Raw genomic sequence first — 24,284 nt, 5'->3', positions numbered from 1 at the left:
AGAATCTCAATCAGAATCCAATTCAAGGAGTCTGAATGGTGTTGTGTCAGGGTGGTACAAGGCAGGGTTAGAATCCTCCTGTGGCTCTCAGGGTTGCCTGTGGTACCTCTGAGTTCATGCTAAGTGTCATGAATAAATGAAGAGCATGATTCCAGAGGGAGCAGGGAATATGGCAGAGGGAAAATTTCTTCTTGCCTTCATTATGGTTGATTTTTATATTTATATTTCAGTGCTGTCTTGGAAATTGTTAGAAAAGGAGTTGACAGTGAGGACTCAGAGGTCAGCATGTTCACATAGAGATTCCAACTGCAATATAGAGTGCCTGATTCATGGACATTAAACAAAATTATAGATTGTAATCTAAAAGCCCTTGGCACATAGTATACTCTCAGCTTGTGGTAACTGATAGTATCAGTAGTATCTGTACATCTTTCTAGTACCACATCCAGAAAGAAGCGTGGAATGCACCACCCTAGTCATCAAGATGCCAACTAGAGTGAATTTACACATTAGTAAAAGTAGAGCTGGCTTATGCCAAAGTAATTCATAGCAAAAGAAGTCACATGTTATAGGAGTGAAAACAATGCTTGGTATAAGTAAGTACTAAATTACACTAACATTTTGTTGGAGTGTTTAGTAGCATATAATTTATATTTAGCATTTAAATCAACATAAAATGTCCTGTTTTTTCCTTTGAAAACAAATATTTTGAATTAGCTAAAGACTGAAATGTTTTATGGTTTTTATACTGACATAATAATATACAACAGTCTCTGAGTGTTTTCCCTTAATTTATAAATGATTTTTATTGTCTTTTTACCTTAAAAATCATTCCACATATACCATTGGTGATGAAGTATTTTTACTCAAATTATCTGTCTAGCTATCTATCTCTCATCTATCTTCAGTTTATCTATTAATACTAGAATGCATTGAAATAATTACCTATAGATATTTCTTCTTCCAGGGTAACCTTCAAATTCATTGCTAGAATAAAACCTGAAAATACATTCAGAAATCATTCAGTATTGCTGGTTCAGATATAGTATTATTAATAATATCAATATAGTAAATACTATGGGACATTATTCATGTGACAAAACTATGAACTAGCATTTATATACACATATCATTGCTCATAACTGCATCACGGATATTTGCTCTGACTTCCAAGTCATCCGTGAAGGGTCAAATTATTCTGAGTACTGTTAAAATTTTATTCACTAATTATGACCCACGCCATATAAACTCTGATTTTAAGTAATATTATACCTTTCCTTCTCCATGACTAATAAATGAGAAACCAGTTTCCCTGTGCTATATTAGTTAATTATATCTAAGATTGCAAACATATTCAAAATTTGTTTTATAAGTCCCGGTAGTAGATAAGTTTGCTGTAAGTCAGAAAAACTTCCAGTGTGGGACACCACATACTGTGAGTCATGTTAATTCACCCAGATGAAAACAAACCACAGAACATACTTGCTACTTTAGGAGCCAGGTGCAGTTCTGTCTTAAGTTAATAAAGCTATGAAGTGGGAAATGCAGTTTAGTGACATTATTTTTATTCAGCTGTGAGTTCTGAATGTCACAAAGTAACTGTCATTCCCCCCTATATCCCCCCCAGAAAGAGCCAACAGTGTGAAAAGTTTGGAACAAACAAGGTTTGGTTTAATGCTCAGGAGGGTTTAGCAGTCCTGATTAGTTTATCTCCTCGGTGTCATAAAATAAAATGAAATAAAATAAAAAAATTAACAAAAACATCCCTATTTCCCCCAAAAAGAAAGGCAACAGAATACTGCTCCTTCACTTTATATTCTGAGCTTGGTGTGTCTGGCTTATTTATGTCTTCACTAATGTCACAAGACGCCCGTCATCACTTTCACTTGCCTTTCCCACATCATCTCAAACAACCTGTGAATAAACTGCTTGGTCTCTTTCCCAAATGGCTCCCTGAAGCTTCCCTGAGCTGTCAAGAGTTCCCCCATTGTTTTTCTAGGACTTGGATACCACCCACTTTCCTTTCCCTCCTTCCTCACAGCCAGTAATTACTGGTCCTAATCTACCACCATCTCTTTTAACCACTGACCTCATCCCCTCCTTCATTTAACAAATACATACTGCAGCTCTCCTCTATTACAGGCGGAGTCCTAAGCACTAATGACACACATAGGAGTCATAGTTCTGTCCTCCAAGCCCATGTAACGGTACCATTATCATGGGGAAGGGACATACAAAGCAACAAAAAAATCATCTTATAAATATGTTAGAAACAGTAGCAAGCAAGAAAAACCACTTGAGTCCTTATCTTGGGGTTCATTTCACCTAATATCAACTTATCTGACCTTTTCTGCTTGTCTCAGACATATACTCGTTGTTGCAAATAAGGGAAACCGTGGGAACTATGTTTCTTTGGGCCTGGCTTACTTCAGTTAATATAATTTTTTCCAAGCCTTTCCATTTCCTAACAAATAGGGCAACATCATTCTTTCTGATGGAGGCATAGAAGTCTATTGTGTATATATACCACATTTTCTTGATCCATTCATCTACTGAGGGGCATCTGTTTTTACTGTATTTGATGTTGGTATAATTTGGGGACTGGAAGGGAAAAATCAAATTGTTTAAATAGGGATACAGGTGGACCCATTGCAACAATGTAATGTACAAGATGCTATTTCAAAAAATGAACTTTACAACTTCGGTGAGGGGGTGGGGAGTGTAGTTGTGGAGATGGGAGGGCAGGGATGGTAAGGGAAAAACAGAGGAGGCAACAATGCTTGATAAGAAATGTACTCATCACATTGCTTATGTAATTGTAACCCCTCTGTATGTTATTTTCACAATAAAAAAGTTATTAATAAAAAATTACCATTATCCTCTTCAGGTCTCTGTCACCTCAGGCCAATATTATAATGATGGCTAGATGTATTGCTTTCCCTTTCTCTATCTTAGAAACCTATTATGCCAGCAACTTATCTCCCACCTGATCTTCTCTTGTCTTCCTCTGGTTCAACTCCTTTGATAACACTGAAATAGCTCCATCAACTTGTAATAAGTTTCTGATGGTTATCTGTTCAGTGAGCTTGGCCTAATGATCCTGTTCTTTTGCTCTTCACAATTCAGCTAATGGCAGGAAGATTATAAGCATGAAGGAATGCCTTTAGATTTAGAATGCATTAGAAGTGACAGATAGACAGATTAGAGAAGATTTACCATAAAAGATTATTTCAAGATGATTTATTTACACAGTATGTAGTATGAATTGAAAAGGATAGAACTTAAAGAAATGATTCACTTGTTGAAATTAATGACAAGAGCCTTAGAATTAATACTTTAACTTTGAATTCTCATCATCCACTAACTAAAGTGGACACTAACCAAAGTGGACACTAATCAAGTCAATTAAATGCTCTGAGTTTTCTTTTCTATAAACTTGAAAATCAATTCTACTTTGTTTTCTGGTATTCAGTGATACCTCAATAATGGAGAGCTGTTATAAGTATAATATTATACCTAGATAATGATGAATTGCTATAAAAGAGTCTCCATATCTATTGGCTATCATCCATGAAAATTTGAAGTTTACTAGTTGCTTCAAGTGCTGAGGACTTACATTTGCCTTTAGAACCAGTTGCTATTTTAAAATTTCTGTACTATTTTGTAAAATATTTATTAAGAATCTACTAAAGATTGGTTCCTAAAGGAAATCATGTGTTAATTAGTAAAGAATGGGCAATGGAATCATGGTTGGCTGAAGAACAGAGTAACAAGAATGCTTGGTTACTTAGCTAACAGCTAATAGAGATGCTACAGTATCTTTTGCATGTCCGTCGGCTGGTGCCAATTAAAACCTGAATGGTGCCTTGTGGATCGTGCAATACTTACAGTGAATCCTGTGTTACTCTGAATATATTTATGGCCTCCCACTTGCCACTTGTAATTTGAATAGCATTTTCCTAAAAAAAGACAAACATTATGTTGTGTGAAGCTGAGCGTTATTTGAGCAACCTCAAGTGAATGATCTCTGAGGAGATAAATCTTGGAAGGAACGTACCACAGAGTCTTTGATATAGTGAATATGTTTGTAGCCATCCTTGTCGCTAAATATTTTGTAGTATGAAATGGCATCATAGCTGAAAACTGGTGTTGAAACAAAGAACTGAAAGAAATGCACACAGGTTATGTTCAAAAGGCAAATCAAAGAAAAAATCTCAGCTTCTTTTTAAAGCCACGGATAGTTGTATCTACACAAGCCACAGTGCCTTGCGCCACGGATGGTCGTATCTATACAAGCCACGGTGCCTTGCCGCTCTGTCTCCCACCACTCACATCTGAAATTCCAATTTTTCACATGACAGCACTTGCACAATCCAACTACTGCCTGGTTGCTAATGCAGACCCTTAGATTTACACACTTTAAATCTGATTTAATTTCCAGATATTTGAGGTTGTGTGGTTTGAAACATAATTTCAGGAATCACAAATGTATATTGACGATGAGAATATCTGACCAAAGCATGGCTCTCATTAAAGCAGATAGCCCTATTTACCCAAATGATCACAAACAAGACCACACTAAAGCTACCAGCACAACTATGTTTATTGCAGCATTATTTACCATAGCTAAGATATGGAACCAACCCAGATCCCCTCAGTAGGTGAATGGCTCAAGAAAATGTGGTATATATACACAATGGAATTCTATGCCTCCATCAGAAAGAATGACATTTCCCCATTTGTTAGGAAATGGAAAGGCTTGGAAAAAATTATATTAAGTGAAGTAAGCCAGGCCCAAAGAAACATAGGTCCCATGGTTTCCCTTATTTGCAATATCTAGTATATGTATGAGTCAAGCAGAAAAAGTCAGATAATGTGATGTTAGGAAAACAAACCCTCAAATATGTATTTTAATGTTTTTGTTTCTTTCATGCATGTGTTTCTAACGCATTTATAAGATTATCTCTTTGTTGCTTTGTATGTCCCTCCCCCACAGTGTAACCCCCGCTTTCACTATATTTGATGTCAGTATAACATGTGGAGGAGACGGGGACAAACAAGTCGTTTAAGGATTCAGGTGGACCTGTTGCAACAATGAGAAGTACAAAATGTCATGTCAAAACCAGCTTTACAATGTCGGTGTGGTGGGGGGGGAAGGGGAGTATGATTGGGCGGGAGGGAGGGGGGAGGCTGGGAAGGGAGGTGAAGGGTAAACAAAGGAGGAGGCTGCAATGCTAGGTAAGAAATGTATGCATTATCCTGCCCATGTAATTGTAACCCCTCTGTACAGTATGTTCTCAAATAAAATAAAAAAAAATAAAATAAAAAATAAAAAAAAATAAAGCAGATAGCCCTTTCAATTTTTGATTCATCTAATGCCAAGCACCTGGTATCAATGCTTCAATAAAGCAATGAAGACGTTTTAAAGATAAAGGTATCAGAGCTTGCCAGACATAGTTTTTAATGATAGGCTGGGGCTTTGTACTTGAGGCAAAAATGTTACCCATGATGATGCAGGTTTATTATTGGAGCTCAAGAAGCAGAATGACCTCATTTCTCTAGTCTGTCGTCTGCCAGGGAGCCCTGATTGGCTACCCGCTGGGACCCACATAATTACATTGGAGAGCTAGTGACTCTAGTGGGTCTTAGAATTGAACAAGACACACTTCGACATCCTGAATGTGATTGACAGCTGCAATTCTGTACCCCATAACAAAATTCAACCTATAGTATTGTGTTTCTCTCATTTAAAAGTTAATGGTTTTCCTTTCACATTTGCCAACTTTGTTTTTTCATGCCATCTTTTCATGAAATGATGGCACATTTGTAAAAAAAAATCATATGAAAGAAGAACTACTAAATGTTCTAAGTCAGACAGGGCAGAAAATTCCACAATAGTTTAAAAACCAGGTCTTTCTAGTTGATTCTCCTCTATGTGACATTAAATGGTCAGCAACAACAACAGAATGCAAAAATGTAATAGTATCTTTTAGTATAAACATCTATTCTACTAAGATCTACTCTAAGATGTAATTCTGATCAAAATAAAGGAGAAATTATTGTAGGCATATTGAATAATGGCTCTACATGTATGTGATACCCTTTGATAAAGTTGATCATCATTTCTCCTATGCTGGCTTTGAACATGTGCCATTAAAATGCAGAGGGCTGAATCATACTTTACCCTTTGTCCAGTTCATGGAATATGTTCTTCTTTTTGGAACTAGAGTCTTTACAGATATAATCAGGATAAGAGTAGATGGTATGATTATAATAGATAAGGCTCAACTTGAAATCTGATGACTGTAGTCTACCTAGAAAGGATAAGCTACAGCCAGGCCCAGTGACTTAAGGATGCACTGTTAGCCACTCAGGAGGGCAGAGATTAGGATGATCAGATCCAAGTAACCTGGGCAAGATATTCAAGAAACTCCATTTCAAGCAATAGCTGGGTATGGTGCTACACACTTGCCATCTTACTAAGGAAGCTAAGATCAGGAGGGTCACTGTCGTAAGCCAGCCAACACAAAAAGAAAGAAAGAAAGAAAAGAAAAGAAAGAAAGAAAGAAAGGAAGGAAGGAAGGAAGGAAGGAAGAAAGAAAGAAAGAAAGAAAGAAAGAAAGAAAGAAAGAGAGAAAGAAAGAAAGAAAGAAAGAAAGAAAGAAAGAAAGAAAGAAAAAGAAAGATTGCAAGATGCCAGCTCAACAGATCAAATCTGAGCAAGGTGACTTGCACCTGTTGTCCTAGCTATACCATGAATACAAAAACAGAAGCATTGCTATTTAGCCGTTTTTTTGCTAACCTTGACCAAAAGTGAGATCCACATCAAAAATAACCAGAGGAAAAGGATTTGAGGCTTGACTCAAGTGGTCTGCCTAAAGAGTGTGGTGCCTGATTGATTCTGCAGTTATGTCAATACTGAAAACAAAACAAAGACAAACAAAAACTCAAGACAGCGAATACAAGCAGCCACTGAAAGACACCCAGGAGGAGACTATATGAAAACAGAGGCAGGTATTAGAATACTATAATCAGGACTAAGGAACACTAAAGATTCCTAGGAGCCATGAGAAGCTGGAAGAGGTAAGCAAAGGTTCTTCCTTGGAGCCTTCAGAGGCAGTGTGGCCCTGCCAACACTTTGATTTCAGACATCTATACTCCAGAAATGTCTGCTATTTTGTACAATGTATTACAAGAGCCCAGAAAACCAATACAGTGTGTTTAAGTCTTAACACGTGAGTTGTTCAGTTCAAATAAAGCAGGAAGCCATTGCTTGAGGCTGTCTTCTGATGGAAGCTCTGTGCACTGATAGCACAGCCTAACCACAAAGCCTAGTTTAGGGATATAACATAGCTGAGTCTCAGCCAGTCAGACAACTGGACTCTTCACACAGTGTCCAAGTAGGCCGAAACCTAACTGCAGCCAGTCAAATGACTTTTTTACTTTGCTTCAGCTCGGTGCTTGCTTCCTGAGTGGAGTTCTTTGAATTGTTGCTGGTTCTGAGGGTGGTATGGTTTATTCATTTGTCTTTGCTCAAATAATCTCTGCTAAATTTAATTTATTGAGGGTTTTTCTTTTAGGGGACCTTTAACAAATTAGAAAGTCCCATAATGAAAACGGCTATCTGCTTACGTGTTTCTTTCAAAAGTTTCGTTATTTTGTAAACCAACTCTGGCAGGATTTAGCAAGGTTAAGCAAGTAAAACTAAGGACCAAGAAGTCTAGGAATAAAAAATGGATTTGCAATTTTATGGGTGACATTTGTTCCACAATATTATTGTTCCATTTAGAATGATGATAATGTTCTTACAAATACTCTCTATCTGTTGTGTGAAAGACAAGCTCTTCTACATGGTCTTAGTCACTAAAATGCAAGTTTAATCAACAAACTACCTAGGTTAACAGAGAAAAATCCAACATTCATGGGATTTTAAAAAGGTTTTGTTCTGGATGAAAACTTTAAATTTCATTTTTATTGAAGATAAAATATTAACAGGACAGAGTATTATGTTCTAAGATATCAGAAACAGGCAAACAGGAAGACTCTTTCTGCTAAGCCAGTGTTATCTTCTCTCCTTTCATTGCCCACATCAAAGACAGCTGCTTCAGATAGCCAGGTAACTTGGGTGAGGTAAAGAGAGTGTGAAATATTTCCGCTCAGTTTGGCCAGAGCTAGGCCCATAATGCATGCTTAGTTAAGTGCTTCAGAGCAAGTCACACCTGGACCTAGATAAGCACACAGAACAAAGCTGGTCTCTGCTTTAACAAGGTCCTTTGGCTGGTGCCTTCATCATACTTAGATTTTCTGATAGTTTACTCATCTATGTGAGTGCAAAGACATTTAAAATATTTTACTTGGAAAGTAAGATGATTTTCCACCATGTCATATCTTGCTAACATCGTTAAAGGACAGAATGCTGATGCCAAAATGGATTTCATTATTTGGTTTTAAAAAGCACAAGCTCTCAAACATCAAATAAATTTACTATTATTATTGCTGTGGTTGTTGTTATTTTAACCAAGGGCTTTTGGTAAAACCTAAGGTTTTTCACCTAATTAATTTAACAATAGAATAAGCATTATGTTTTCAGTGCTTATTCTCTAAGTTTAAAGGATTAAATCTCTGCTTCTTTACTTAAATTCTTTATTTTTTGCAAGGGAGGAGATGATGCAGGGTTTGGAAAAAAAGAAATTTACCACATTGTATGATGTGTGGTGATTTTTTTTTAAATTGAGAACTTGTGAATCAAGTACAAGACAAGGGAGTGAACTTCCTCTTGAGAATACTTGCTATAACTTCAAATACTTTGACCATCCCTTATCTGAACTTAGAAGATACATGATAATTTTGAGAGATTAAAATTTGTTCCTAAGAAAAATAAGTTGTTCCAAATATAATCTTAAAAGTACAAATATTAAATGATCTGGAACAAAATCACACAGCCCAGATTTAAAAAAAAAAACCTTATGTATTCACTAAATGTATTTGAAGGGACCTAATCTTCTCTCAAAAGACACCATATGTCTCCACTGGAGTATTTCAAAATGCATTCTACAGAAATCCATTCACTTATTCATCCAGCTCATGTTTGCAAGGCTGTACTGGGACATAATCTCAGGGCCTAGAGATCTCAGTCAGCATTTTTGCTTTTGGCTGACGTATTACCACTTTGCCATTTGATTAATACCCCAAGTTCAAGATCTTTCCTGGTTAAGTGGAAATGAGTCTGGAAGATTTATCTGTCCATGCTGGTTTTGAACTCTGATCCTTAGATCTCAGACTCCAAAGTAGATACAATTACAGGTGTGAACCACTGTCTCATGCTCATGTTGTACTCAAGATGCTTACACATAGTCACTACCAAATGATACATTCTAAAATATTTCAGAGTATTTTGAAGACTGTGACATTTTCAGAATACATTTGTCTTGCTGTCCCAGGTCACACACTTAAGTAAGTTGCTGAAATCAGTGGTATTGATCTGTATAAAATCACATCATTCATAGTATATTGTATTAAGCCCAGTTGTAAGTTGTATGGCCATTATAAGCACACAATTAACTGGCATTTGTAAGCATATTCCAGCTATTCATTCTTTACTAGAAATCATCACAATGGGGAGTGAATTAATACATTAGCTTATTTTTTTCTTTATGTTTTCCATTATAGACATGGGAATAACCTTTTGAGAAGGTCAGTTTCTGATTGATCAGGAATGAACAAAATTTGAGAATACTTTTTCTTACACCGAATACTGATAAAGAAAAGTATATAGCAGTGATTACTATGGAAATATTTTTCCCTTCCATATTTACTTTCTCTTTAGCTCTTGTAATTTGAATTTTCATAGCACTTCTCACCTTGGAATTGATTTCTGAATGTTGTACTGCTTTTTTAAAAATCAGGTTAGTTAATGTGTTAAGCCAGGACTTATAGGTTTCCATTTTGCACAGTGTCCAAGTCTCAGACAATCAGGCAACCCCAAACAACAGCTGAAGCCAGTCACTGATGACTCATGCTTGTGGCTACTCAAGAGGCAAAGATCTGAGGATTATGGTTCAAAGCCAGTCTGGACAGGAAAGTCCCTGAGATTCTTATCTCCAGTTAGCCAATGAAAATCTGGAAGTGGAGCTATGACTCAAGTGGTAGAGTATTAGCTTTGAGCAAAAAAGCTAAGGAGTGTTGTCCTGGCCCTGAGATCAAGCCTCAGTGTACATATACGTGTACATACACACACACACACACACACACACACACACACACACACACACACACACACACACACTAGCTGACTCAATCATACATACATTTGGGACAAGTGGCAGTATTCACATAATGTCGTTGATTATGTCTCATTTCATATTCTTTTATGTAGAATAAAAGATATATTAATATTTCCCTAAGATGTAATTTTATACCAAAAATTCTCATGTATCACTATATAACCTATCCAGAAGTTCCAGGTATAAGTAATACAACACACATTTTCCTAGTTGGTAGCAAATAATTACTTAGAAACTGGAATGACTATGCATACATCAATGCAATAAAAGTTAATAAGAGGTAGAATTCTTTTAACATTACAATAATCCTAATATTTTTGTTTAACCTGGGTTCAAATCAGATAAATATGAAAATGGTTCTAGCTGTTATCTTTTGAGAAATTATCTTTATTGTATTTATTTCAGAGATAATTACTCAATATAGCTGTTAGGGAGTCAGTTGACACACAAGGTTAGGGTAGAAAGAATATGATTTGTTCTTGATAAATTTCTCGAAAAAGAGAAATTGATACTAGCTTGCACAGCTGGGCATAGTAGCTCATGTGGCAGGCAATCCCAGCTAAGTGAGACATGAAGATAGGAAGAATAGTGGTCCAAGGCCAGTGGAGGCAAAATGTTATTGAGACCCTATCTCAACAAACAAGTTTGTCTTGGTGGTACATACTTGAAATCACAGCTGCATGGTAGGTGCCAATAGAATGATCATTAGCTCCAAGCCTTATCTGAAAATTTGACTAAAGCCAAAAGGATTGGGAAACATGGCTCAAGTGACACAGCACTTGCCTCCAATGTTCATGACCTTGAGTTCAAGCCCCATTACTGCCAAAATACATCAGAGAGAGAGAGAAAAAGAGAGAAAGAGAGAGAGAGAGAGAGAGAGAGAGAGAATAAATCACTTTACAGATCACTGCATTACCTTGGTATTTTTTCTGTGGAAATAAGTAGTTTCTTTATAACTGAGGGTCTGTCAAGTGTTATTAAATATAACAAAGAAAATATAGCAAAATCATACTCCACCAGCCCATCCAGTTCTGCTTTCTTCTATATGCTCCTGGGTCTAAAAAATGAAAGGTCATATCACAGAATTAGAACACTTTTGCATGGATATAACTTGGACACTTGGAACCATTTAAGCTGTTAGCCATTTAACCATTAATCTGTTCAGAGTTTCCTATTGTTAGTCAACTAACTTCAATTTTGAGTTTAAGAGGACTGTATTACAAATCTCACAAAATAGGGTTGCTGAATAGATGGGAGCAACTTGAGGGCAAGGTCTCATTTCACCTTTAATTCTTGTTAACTTTCCTGTGAGACAGTGCCTTGTAATGAGGAAATGCATGGATGCTCTGAGTAACGCAGACACTTGGTATGAGGTAATTAAAAAAAGAATTTTTAGTAGAATTTAAGTTAATTTTTTTTCTTTCCTCGGACTTTGGAAGTAGCTAAAAATTAAAAATAAATATAAGCCAATCATACTCTATCTTACTTTGTTTTATATTTTAGCATATAGTATCATTTACTGAAGATGTATTTAGCTATCCTAAAAGGTTGAATATGATTTTCTTTCTTTTTTCTTAGGGGGGTCTGGTCGTGGGGCCTGAACTCTGGGCCTGGGTGCTGTCCCTCAGCTCTTCAGCTCAAGGCTAGCACTCTACCTCTTGAGCCACAGAGCCACTTCTGGATTTTTTTTTTTTTTGCTTATGTGGTGCTGGGGATCGAACCCAGGGCCTCAGGCATGCAAGGCAAGCACTCTACCACTGAGCCACCTTCCCAGCCCCTGAATATGATTTTCTAGACAAATGTAGAAATAAGACCTGAGCAGAATTACTTCCATAACAATCAGAAAACTTTAGTATATAAACATGCTTTGCTGTGGCTGAGTGAAGTGTGATACACAAGAGTTAGATGAGAGAGGAGACACATTTTGTAGAAACTTTAATGTTATTCTATTTGGACTTCTGTAGATAAATCCCTTAAGAGACTTCAAATTTAGAAACTGGAAAAAGAAAAAGAATAGATTAAAGACGGGTTAGATGGAAAGAAGCAGAGGGACCAAATGGAAGGTTATTGCAATGTGTGGGGAACGAATGATGAAGGTTCAAGTGAAGATCTCAGTAGGGATGATGGAATAAAAAAGTTAACGTATGGATATTTCCAAGTTCAAATCATCTGAAATAAATTAAAATTGCTGTCAAGTAGTAACAGAAGTCTGTAGTATGGATTTTAAAATAATCACCTAAGACAGTAAATAGAGAGTGGTGCCTAGAAGAAAGATAATCAGAAAACCATATCTCTTAACTATATTTCCCAGCTTTCCTTTCACTTGGATGTGGTCATGTGATAAGTTCTAGCCAATGGTATGTGAGCAGAAATGACTCAGGCTACTTCTGGACTCAGGCCATAAAACCTTTTATGCATTATCCTCCATTCTTTTTTCCACCCTAGGGTTGAAAGTGAATGCTCAGGTTTGAATAATTTGGAATAGTGCTGAAAATCATGGAAGAAGATAGCAGATAGGCCTTCCCCTCACTTTCTGAATGGCTGTATGGAGCAGAGTATCCTTCCCACCCCTCACCATACTGGGCTTACTTCCACACACTGTTTGGTGGATCTATGAATGTTCAATAAGTATCTACTGTATTAATACACTGAGTTATTGGAGGTAGTTGTTTAAGCAGTTAGCTTACTTTGTAAATATATTAAATTGGTGAATAAGACTTTTTTATATGCTAAGTAAAGGGATGGCAAAAATAATTTCAAGAACACACTGGATTTTCTCTTATAGGAACAGGCTAGTGCCTCCAAGAGAACAAATAAGGCAAAACATACAGACATATACATATGCAAATATATGTATATATCGTAAAACTTCTCATTATTAGCTGTGAAGATAAAATTAATTTCAATACTCTTATCAGAGGAGGAAGAATGATACAAAATATTTCAGTTTCTCAAGTTATAAATCTGTTAGTGAATCTTACCAGTATAATTATATTGCAAGCAACTATTGTCATTTGCTTCTCCCTTTTTGTTTTGGTGATGACTCTCAAACATGAGTCAAAGATTGATGAGCTACTTAACCTTAAGTATTATTGGTTTTCAAAGCATTTCTCTGTCATGAGCATAGTTGTTGGAAATTTTAGCACTGATGTTCTCAAGTCTGAAAATATGTTTCCCAAAAAGACTGTTTTGAAAAACAATTTCCTGAGAAACCGTAAGATAATTAATGTAATATTTTAATATAATAATTCTTCTAGCTATAAAGTTTATATTCCAGGGACTTGCGTATCTCTTTGAATGAATATCTTAAATATTTAGTTAGTTTAAAGTTATCTCAAATTTTGATAAATTAGAATTTCATATTCCAAAGCAATCATAGTTTATCAGTCAACTTTTATTAGTTAAACCTTATACCTAAGGGACAAATTTCATATTTTTCAAGATAATAAAATTAAGTAAATACTTCTTAATACCTATATTTAGTAAAATTATTAAAGATATACTTATCCAAAGCTACTAATCAGATCAATGGTTTCTAATAACTAAATTAATAAATCTATCTTTATTTGACTATATTACATTAAAGCCAAATATAAATAAGCTAAAAATAAATTTCTATCATATTCTATCAAAATCAGTCAAACATTTTTCAGTAACAGCAATGACTTAAAAATATTTTTAGACTAAATAATATTACTATGTGATTCTGATGTATCTTCAAATAAAGCCATTTGACTTTTTCCTTATAAAACAAAATGTGCTAATTTCTAGATGGAACTTAGTCATTTATTTGGGTGTTCTGTTTCTTTTGTTATTTTAAATAGATTTATTCTGCATTTGGGTTGATGAAACAGTATTCATTATTAGAAGTCTTATGAAATGAGCCCATAGAATTTCTATATTAAAAAAAATTTCCATTTCTTAATCTATTATGAGTGGGGAAGAAAAGCCATATTATGAAGCTTTTAGGTTGGTGAAGTCATTTCCTAATCATGTTATTTTTCTGCTTAAGTTCGAGTGTGAACAATGAAAATTAAAAAAAAAATAGTAAATCTGCCAAAATTTTGAAGGTTGCTCTCTCTCTCTCCAAATATTAGTTCAAGATATGGCCTTCTATGAGAAGCGGATACTAGAACACTTTGATTTGACATTTCATGTCATGTCATCCACTTATGACATAAAATGAGAACATTTATCTTACTTTAAAAATATCCATTTCCTTTGTAATTTTCTTTCTTTAAGTTTGACCTTGAATGGAATATATCCGATTTGTATTTCTCTCTGATTCCCTATGTGGAACACATCTATTTTTTGCAAGATGTCTATTTTTGTTGTTATCTTCAGATTTTGCTTTTGTTGATAGCTAATCTACAAGGTCAAGAGGATGGATGACCTTCCAAATCGACACATTGTTACATTTATTCTTTCTCTCCATTCACATAGTAATTCCTAATGCTTATTCAAGAAAGCAGGTCACTATCGATTCAATAAAAGTGAGGAACATGGGAATACAGAATACATTTTTGCAAAGCAAATGCAGTTGACTGGAGCAATTCTGATTTTTATAATATAACATTAACTATAGATCAATATCTAGTATTTTATGTTCATCTTTGGAAATACACAGTAGTGGCTTGAATAGAGCTTACCTTTGGACAATCCCATGAATGCCAGTCTTCTCTAAAATCACATATAGACAAGACAGAGACATTCTGGACTCTTTTCAGCCACTGCAAACAGACTCTTTCATCAGTTATCCATGTGAGCCAACTGAAATAATAATCACTACAAATAGATCAGAGAAAAGAGTAAGAACCGGAAGCCTACGTCACGTAAAAACCATTTCTTGATTTATGTTTTCTAAAAATATATTTTATGGAACAGTTACTCAGTAAATAAGGAAGATAAAGCTTTCCCTGGAATGTTCCTAGATCTGCTCACTTAATACCAGAGCATTCTTTCATTTAATGAAATCATTTTATACTTGAGTTTTTCCTCCATGTCTGGATTTTTCACATTTTAAGAAAGATTTTAAGACTCAAAGTCAAAGCTAAATGATTCTACAATCAGATAATTGAAGGATTGTTTCCTAGTTAAAAAGCGCTAGTATTTGAAGGAGTTTGGCTTATCTATTCTTGCTTATCAGAAACTTAGGAGGCTCATAGATCTGTAAAGCTGGTTGAAGGAATATAGGCAGAATTGAATATTACAATCCAAGGGCAAACATCAATTTGTAACCTATCAGCTTTCCATGTGTACAGCTGAGGAAAGCTGAACTTAGTTTGCACATAGTGGTCACCTTTATAGATGTAAAAGTACTACTTAAAAAAAATCAATTTAAGAAACTTGTTTGTGATTTTCCAACTTGTATATACTCTATGTGATCATTTCAGTTTTGGTTATAGCATCCACATCATAAACTCAACAGAAAAAAAGCTTAAACTCTGATTAAACAATTTGGAAGTGCTAAAATTCAGTTTAAAAATGGCAAGCAATCTGAGATTAATTACCTTGAGGCTATCATCGCTGGAATTGGCACTTCTATGGGACCCACATGCTGAGGGTAAGTAGTGTCAATAATAAATATCCGAACGGTAGGATTCTTCGCTCCAGCCTGACAAGAAAATGGAGATTAGAAGCTCAGAAAAGTTCATTTATCATCAAGATGTTAAAGATACTTAAATAATTTAGGCATATTTTTATAAGCTAATGAAGTATTTTACTGTTGAAGATACACTACTTAATGTGCCCAAGATCTCCATTTCAATTTTACTTGCAGATTGTTATAGCAAGCATAAAAACACATATTTTAAGTGCTTAATGAGAGAGTGTTCTTTTATTTACTGGGGAAAAATATTTGGATAAAAAATGCAGTTTTTCAGTCCACATTCTTTGTTATTTTATTTTGCAAATCAGCCTCTCAATAAGTTATTGGGATAACAGTAATCATAATCCTATCATTTTAATGTTAAACGAACTATAGAGGAGATTGGTTGGAGAGAACAGAAAGCAGAATTAAAGGAAACATTCCTTTTGCTTTTGTCATATAATTTGGATTAAGACAATAGCCACATCTCCTGTTACTATTCCCAAAGATCAGAACAATTCCCTTTTCAAATCAAGTACTCATGGGAGTTATACTTGTTTGGTATTTTTAGTGACATGGGATCCCTAGAATATACATGACAATGATTTATTTTCATGAAGTGAGAATTTTACAGTTAAATTTTGAATTACAGTTAAATATGAAATTTGGAATTTTAGGTAAATAATGTTTAATGACTCAATGCTGTTTGAAATCACTTAAATAACAGTTCAGGCACTCCTATGACCTCCCAGGTTTAGTTAGAAGAACTTTATGTCTTTGCAGTTTGCCTCACTCTCTATTTATATATTTTTCTTCCATTTATTTATTTATTTTTCTTTCTTTCTTTCTTTCTTTTTCTTCCATATATATATTATTGTAAAAATACTATTCAGAGGGGTTACAGTTACATGAGTAGGGTAAAGAGTACATTTCCTATCATTGATACCTCCTCCTTTGTTTTTCCCCACTATCCCTTCCTTACCCACTTCCTCAACTTCTTCCTCTCCTCCCCCAAGTTGCAAAGTTCATTTTCAACATAGTGTCTTGTACATCTCATTGTTACAATGGGTCAACCTGTATCCTTATTTAAGCATTCTGTTATTTTGCTTCTGCTCCCTAAATTATAAAAATGTATATACAAGATGCAGGACACTGGAATCAGATGCAGTCAAAACTGGGATTATACCATGGGGAAAGAAGATACAAAAGAAACAAAAGAACCACATAGTGGATTTTAAGTTCATTAAAAACAATAGCAAGAAAGAAAAAACCACTTGTGTCCCTGTCTTGGGATTCATTTCATTTAATATTATCTTATTTGGTCATATGTACATAGCTTTTGATCTTTTTTTTTTTGGGGGGGGGGGGTCCGGTCGCGGGGCCTGAACTCTGGGCCTGGGGACTGTCCCTCAGCTCTTCAGCTCAAGGCTAGCACTCTACCAATTGAGCCACAGCGCCACTTCCGGCTTTTATTTTTTTCTTTTTGCTTATGTGGTGCTGAGGAATCGAACCCAGGGCCTCAGGCATGCAAGGCAAGCGGTTTACCACTGAGCCAACTTCCCAGCCCATGCTTTTGATCTTTTTTGCTTGTCCTAGACATGTATTAGTTATTGCAAATAAGGAAATCCATGGGACCTATATTTCTTTGGGCCTGGCTTACTTCACTTAGTATAATTTTTTCCAAGTCTTTCCATTTCCTAACAAATGGGGCAATGTCATTCTTTCTGATGGAGGCATAGAATTCTATTATATGTGTATCCCACATTTTCTTGATCCATTCATCTACTGAGAGGCATCTGGGTTGGTTCCATATCTTAGCTATGGTGAATAATGCTGTGATAAACATGGTTGTGTGGGTAGCTTTGGTATGACCGTGTTTGTGATTATTTGGGTAAATGTGGAAAGAGGGATTGCTGGGTCATAAGGGGATCTCTATATGGAATCTTTTGAGGAAACTCCATACTGCGGTTGAACAAGTTTACACTCCCACCAACAAGACAGTAGGGTTCCCTTTGGCCACATCCTCTCCAGCAGCTGTTGTTACTAGATTTCTTGATTATAGTCATTCTAACGGGTGAGGTGGAATCTCAATGTTGTTTTGATTTGCATTTCTTTTATGGCTAGAGAGGATTAGCATTTCTTCATGTGTCTAATGGGCATTTTTATTTCCTCTTCAGAGAAGTTTCTCTTTAAGTCTTTAGGCCACTTATTAATGGGGCAGTTGTTTCTTTGAAGATTTGTTGTTGTTGGATTTAATTTTTTGAGCTCTAAGTATATTTTAGATATGAGACTCTTGTCCTTTTTATGGCTAGTGAAGGTCTTATCCCAGTCTGCCCACTCTTTATTTAATACCAAATGTTTCTGCAATTCTAGTTTTCAAAGAAACATGAAGATTTAGGTCCTAGTTTCCCAGTCAATGATTATTGCTCTTCAGTTCTGGGTTTTCTGTCTCTTTTGATTCTTTTTTGGGGGGGAGGGGGCCGATCATGGGGCTTGAACTCTGGGCCTGGGTGCTATCCCTCAGCTCTTCAGCTCAAGGCTAGTGCTCTACCACTTGAGCCATAGTGCTACTTCTGGCTTTTTCTGCTTATGTGGTGCTGAGGAATCAAACCCAGGCCTCATACATGCAAGGTGAACACTACCACTGAGCCACCTTCTCATCCCCTCTTTTGACTCTTACAGACTGTCCCAAAGATGTGAACTCTTTCATACTCTCGGTTCCAAGTATTAAATCAGTCCAACATCTCTAATTTTCCATATTTCTGCCTTTGAGGGGACTCCACTGCCTTTCATTGAATAACAAGAGAAGGTCAGCAACTCTTTCTCTTTTGTTCTCTTATTCCCTTCCCCCCCACCCCACTGCTTAAGTATGTCCTCATGCAAATTCCACATCCAGGTTGCACACAAGAATGGAGAGGCAACTGGAACCATTCATGACACTGCTTTCCTTGACATGTAAAAACAGTAGGGAACAAAGGATGGAAAACCACATTTCAGAGTCACACCAATTTCCTTGTGAAAGAGGTGAATTTATGAACAGATTTTCATCTTTCAGATTTCTTGCCCAGGTTGAAATTTGTATCCATTACTTCTTCACTGTGACCTGGCCATTGCGGGGAGTGCTGAAAACTGCATATAATACCTATTTCCTTTAATTCCCTGAGGGAAGAAACTGAGGCTTATAAACTTTCTTTGCCTTGTTTGTCCACAAAAGAGTTTACCTGACAATCCCTGACAAGAATATCAAAATCAACGTTTTCAATTCTCATTATGCGCAGCATGAGATTTCTATTATCATTCTCTATTATACACGAGAATTCAAGAGGGAATTGCAAAACAGAACTTTACCCTGAATTTGGAGCATAAAATATTTAAAATTAAGTTAAGCTTTTTTTTTTCCTTCCATGATCTAGGCCATATGTTCTCCAAAGATTCTGCAGGGGAATTTTGCAAAGCCTACTTCATCCAGCACAACCAGATGTCCAAAGAACAGATGTCCACATAAACAATAGACCAAGTATAATGTTTGCCTCACAATGCACAAGGACAAGAAGCTCGCCTAACTTGTTGAATCCTCTATTCCTGGTAAAGACTGCTCATTTTATACCATGGTAATGAAGGCCTCTGCTAAAAGTATTCAACATACCTTTGGATAGGGAATATTTATTGTTCTAGGATATTGTTCATCACCATAATAGGAGTAGGCAATAACTGGTATATCTGAATCATTAAATTCTGCATATGCCAAAAATTTTCCATTAGGAGACCACCAGAGAGCATATTTTGTAGCAAGCATCTCTTCTGAAAAATAAGTAATAGCATATTAGTTACAGTTACATCTGACTCTTAAAATCATCCTTAGTTGCTTTAAATATATATGTAGTGACAAAAATCATTACTTTAATATAGATAAGATATTATGTGATTTTTTTGTTTCTTTTATATGTTCTTCCTCCATGGTATAATCCCTGCTTTCACTGTATTTGATTCCAGTGCCTTGTCTTGTATATACATTTTTCTAATTTGGAGAGGGAAAGGGAAATAACAAAATGCTGAACCAAGGATACAGGTTGACCCATTGTAGCAATGAGATGTACAAGACACTATGTTGAAAACAAACTATACCACGTGGGGGTGGGGGTGGGAGGGAGGAGTTGGGAGGTGGGAAGGGAAGGCATGATAGGGTAAAAACAAAGGAGGGGGTAACAATGCTCGATAGGAAATGCACTCATTACCTTACTCATGCAACTGCAACCCCTCTATACAGTATCTTTACAATAAATAATATATATTAAGAAATAATCTGAGCTAAGAAGAGCAGTTTAATCTGATGCCCATATCAACCATTAATCAGTCTTGTTAGTGATTGACATTAATCAGAAATGGAACTTTTAAAATAAATGATGAACACATCAGCAATGATTAATTTTCCCCTCTAGGGCAGCTTTTGGTTTTTATGTGAACCTAAATTCGCATAAATAGGTTGTAGCACAAACCTAAATAGACAAGATAGGACATTTGGTAAACAAAAGTAGGTCAGGCCATAGTTTTCCTACAGTTGTGTAATAATTAAAAGTCAAGTTGATTTTCTGGGGATATATAATTAAGAGGGTTAGTAAATGTATATTTGAATATCTTCTTAAAGATGGAGGCTAGAGATTAGAAGACGTAAAGTCTGAGTGAGTAAGTAAGTTTTGGGAACTAGATCACCTATATTGAGGACAAAATTCAAGAAAATATTAGAAACTAAGAACATCATCCCACAAAATAATATGGATAAGCCAGGTACCAGAGACTCACATCTGTGATCCTTGCTGAAATCTGAAGATTGAGGTTCAAAGCCAGCCAGGGGAGGGAAATCTGCAACATTCTTTTTTTGTTTGTTTGTTTTTGGGGGTCCGGTCATGGGGCCTGAACTCTGGGCCTGGGTGCTGTCCCTCAGCTCTTCAGCTCAAGGCTAGCGCTCTACCACTTGAGCCACAACACCACTTCTGGCTTTTTTCTTTTTGCTTATATGGTGCTGAGGAATCGAACCCAGGGCCTTATGCATGCAAGGCAAGCACTCTACCACTGAGCCACCTTCCCAGTCCCTAAACATTCTTATCTTGAATTGTGCACCAAATGAGCCAGGAGTGAAGCTGTGGCTCAAGCAGTAGAGTGCTAGTGTTGAGCAAAAGGGCTCTGGGACAGTGTCCAGGCCTTAAGTGTCAAGGTCCAAGACCAGCACACACCCACATCCACACCCACACACATACAAAATAAAATGGACAGTGTTTCTTTATGGAAAATAGAAGATAAAACTGAGGGGAGGTGCAGATGCCTCACACCTATAATCTTAGCTACTTGAAAGGATAAGATGGTGGGAACTGTGATTTGAGGCCAGTCAGGGCAGCAAAGTTCATGAGACCCCTTCTCAGACAATAGTGGGCCCACTGGTGCATGTCAGCCATCCTAGTTACGTGGGAGGCTAAGGTTAGGAGGCCCACTATTCTTGGGCCACTCTGAGCAGAAGGTCCGCAAAGATACTATCTCAATGCAAGAAGCTGAGTGTAGTAGCAAGCACCTGGCATCTCAACTAAAATAGGAGGCCTAAAATAGGTGGGTCAGTGTGTGAGAGCGGGAAGCAAAATAGCACAAAAATGGCTGTAGTGATAGAACACCTGCCTAGTAGGCACAAGACCCTGAAATTCAACCCCAGTGTTGCCAAAGAAAAGAGTAGTAACAAAACAAAACAAAGCAAAGAAGCATAAAAATGCATAAGCATGGTACTTAAGGGCTCTTAACTTCTGGCAGTATAAATCACTGTAATATAACATCATTACTACTTCTTGAAAATAATGTTCATGAATAGAACTCCTTCCAACCTTCTGCTATCAAGCCATGGATCCCATCAAGTATCTTCCATCCTGCTCATAACCTAATGACTTCTTTCAGAAGTGCAAGCATTCCCAAAATAAATGGCACTCTTCTAAATTTTACTGAATATATGAAATTGTTTTCAATTAAAGGTCTAATACAATGACAGTAGAAAAGAATGCAGCTTACCTTCATAAACCCAATCTGGGATTCCATTAAATATTCTATTTTCTCTTCCATTAAATGTTATTTGAAAAGGTGGATCTGCTGGTCTTTGCTTCAAATAGATATTGTTTTGATAGACATATACCTAGAAGTGGTAATGAATTAGTTAATAAGTGGAAATATGTAACAGTACAAGAAAGTCACTGTAGTTGTTTTCATTATTCACCTAATAGCCTTAAAAAGAAGACTAATTCAGAGGCAAAAATGTTTTTCAACTAAAATATTTTAATTGGTTAAAAGAACACAAGCAATTCACATTAACATCAATTATGCTTGTTAAATATATATACATATATATACATAAAATCTCAAATAAGGCAAAGGTCCTCTCTAGTCAATGTTTTATTGCTCAAATAAATAATCATGCATATTGACAGATAGTTAAATAAATCTCTGAATATTAATAGCTAGCCAGATCTAATCTTTATTTAGAGTCCTTAAATAGGAGCTTGGACAAAATTTCATGTTGTCTGAAGCTAGTCTGGGAAACTTGTGAAAACCATATTTTTCCTGAGTTTTCTGGCACAACGCATTCTGGCTGAGTATAAGGATAAAGTTTTTGACTGCGATATTTAAAGAAGTCTACCCATGAGCTTGAGATTTTGCGGAATTCTCAGATGGGTTTCAATTTATCCAAACTCTTCCCGTTTTTAGCCACTGAAATAGTCATGAATGTATTTTTTTTCTTTCAGGCAAGGAAATTTAACAAAGGCCAAAATCAAATGGCTTCTCCTTTATTTAAATGATTAGACACTTCTATAAATTAAACACTCACTAGTTTACTTCCAACAGGAGACCAGCATAAATACTGAATTGGGCGAGGAAGCTCATACCCTCTTACAAATTCCCTAGAAGGAAGGAAAGAAAAGAAAGAAAGAAAGAAATATGACAAACCTCACTATTCAGTGAAAAATATTGGCACAAACAGAAAAATAAACAAATCATAAAATAGAGGGGAATCCTAAGAAAATCTGCTTTCACAAACCTAAAAGAAGGATGCAGAAATGAGGCACTGGTGACATGACAGTGCTTTTCATTCTTATCCTAGTTATTTAAAAGCCACTTAACTTTTCTACGTTTTAGTTTTCAGACCTTCGTAAATGCATAACAGATGTATAGGCTGATGAAACATCTCTAGAGACTGTTGAGTAGAATCCTTCATTTCAAAGAAGATAACTAACCATGTGCCTTAGAGAGATGATCTGGCTTAGAGATCACAGAGCTAGTTCTTGGCAGATCCCAAATTAAATTCATGTCTTTTAACCTCTGTGGTGGTAAAATTTGTACACACCAGAGTAAGATGGTTGCTGAAGTGCTTTCCAGCTCCGCAGATTCTATAATTGTGCTGAAGTTTAATATGTGCTCTTCCACGTTCTCATTCACAACCCCCATCCCCATCTCTGTGAATGCATATGCATTTCAAATTTTTGAAAATAAGATGCCATTTGACAATCTCCCCAGGGATCTGACTTGAAATAAGAAAAGGAAAGGAACATCTGATCTCAAGCTAAACTGAAAAACAGATCGTATACTGGGCAGTATGCCTTAAGCTTGCAAAGTTCTCCACCCATGGGGAAATTTCAAAAATTCTATTGGCCAAAAATCTTGGTTTGATGTTTAGAATCATTCTGTAAGTATTCAGTTGCATGACTTGCATTGTGAAGACTTTTCAGTAAGATTGCGTCTTGGTTTTTATGTGTTAAATAGTCATAGGATGCTGTGCTTAAACTTATCTTCTTGAAGATTGTATTAATGACTTCAAAAGAGTGTTTTTGTGGTGTCAAATCTTACTTCCAAAATCTAATTTGAGATCCCTTAAGAATGACCTCCTGCTGCTTCCAAAGCAATCCCTTTAACCTGGACCTAGCACATGCCTGACATTTCTATCTATTCTTTCAACACTTGGAACACCTATAAAGACCTACAACACACATCATCTTGATATTAACTTTGAGGTTGTGTGACACGCTATCTAGCAGGCAATAAGGGAACATGGCACAGGTTTGGATAGGAAGATGAGCATGGGTGCTGCAGTGGGAATCGTCGCCACCAGAGGGCAGTGTATGAGCCCACCTGGGGCAGCGTGTTAGCATCTGGCCTGGGGGAGACTGAGAAGTGATGCATGAATACAATTAAAAGTAAAGAAGCAGAAAGAGGATTCCGCCCTTTTTTGCAGTTCTCTCTGTCTTAGTTTTCTGTTTAGGGTAAAGATAGTCTATGCAGTTATGTAGCTACTCAGAAAGCTGATACCTGGAGGATCCATGTTCAAAGCCAATCAGGGGAAGTAAAGTTCCCAGAAGTCCATCTCCAAAATAACAAACAAAAAACAGGCT

General features: G+C 36.2%; 1 protein-coding gene across 2 annotated transcripts in view; it reads right to left on the bottom strand.

Moving 5' to 3' along the window:
- The window catches only part of LOC122124965 (fibroblast activation protein alpha), a 70,536-nt gene that overhangs the window by 29,048 nt on the left and 17,204 nt on the right, over window positions 1–24,284 (bottom strand). For both annotated transcript variants that reach the window (XM_042699488.1, XM_042699489.1), the window contains exons 7-15: window positions 22,727–22,799; window positions 21,916–22,036; window positions 19,517–19,671; window positions 15,794–15,897; window positions 14,933–15,068; window positions 11,296–11,340; window positions 4,058–4,162; window positions 3,889–3,959; window positions 946–999 (exon numbers count right to left, since the gene is read on the bottom strand). In XM_042699488.1, coding sequence (XP_042555422.1) covers window positions 946–999; window positions 3,889–3,959; window positions 4,058–4,162; window positions 11,296–11,340; window positions 14,933–15,068; window positions 15,794–15,897; window positions 19,517–19,671; window positions 21,916–22,036; window positions 22,727–22,799 — 864 coding nt within the window. The remainder of the gene's footprint in view (window positions 1–945; window positions 1,000–3,888; window positions 3,960–4,057; window positions 4,163–11,295; window positions 11,341–14,932; window positions 15,069–15,793; window positions 15,898–19,516; window positions 19,672–21,915; window positions 22,037–22,726; window positions 22,800–24,284) is intronic.

The sequence above is a fragment of the Dipodomys spectabilis genome, unplaced genomic scaffold, assembly GCF_019054845.1.
Source record: "Dipodomys spectabilis isolate Male_0828 unplaced genomic scaffold, ASM1905484v1 ptg000256l, whole genome shotgun sequence".
Classification (NCBI taxonomy): Eukaryota; Metazoa; Chordata; class Mammalia; order Rodentia; family Heteromyidae; genus Dipodomys; species Dipodomys spectabilis.
Note: the sequence above shows the minus strand (reverse complement) of the source record. Positions and strands in the feature narration are given on the sequence as shown.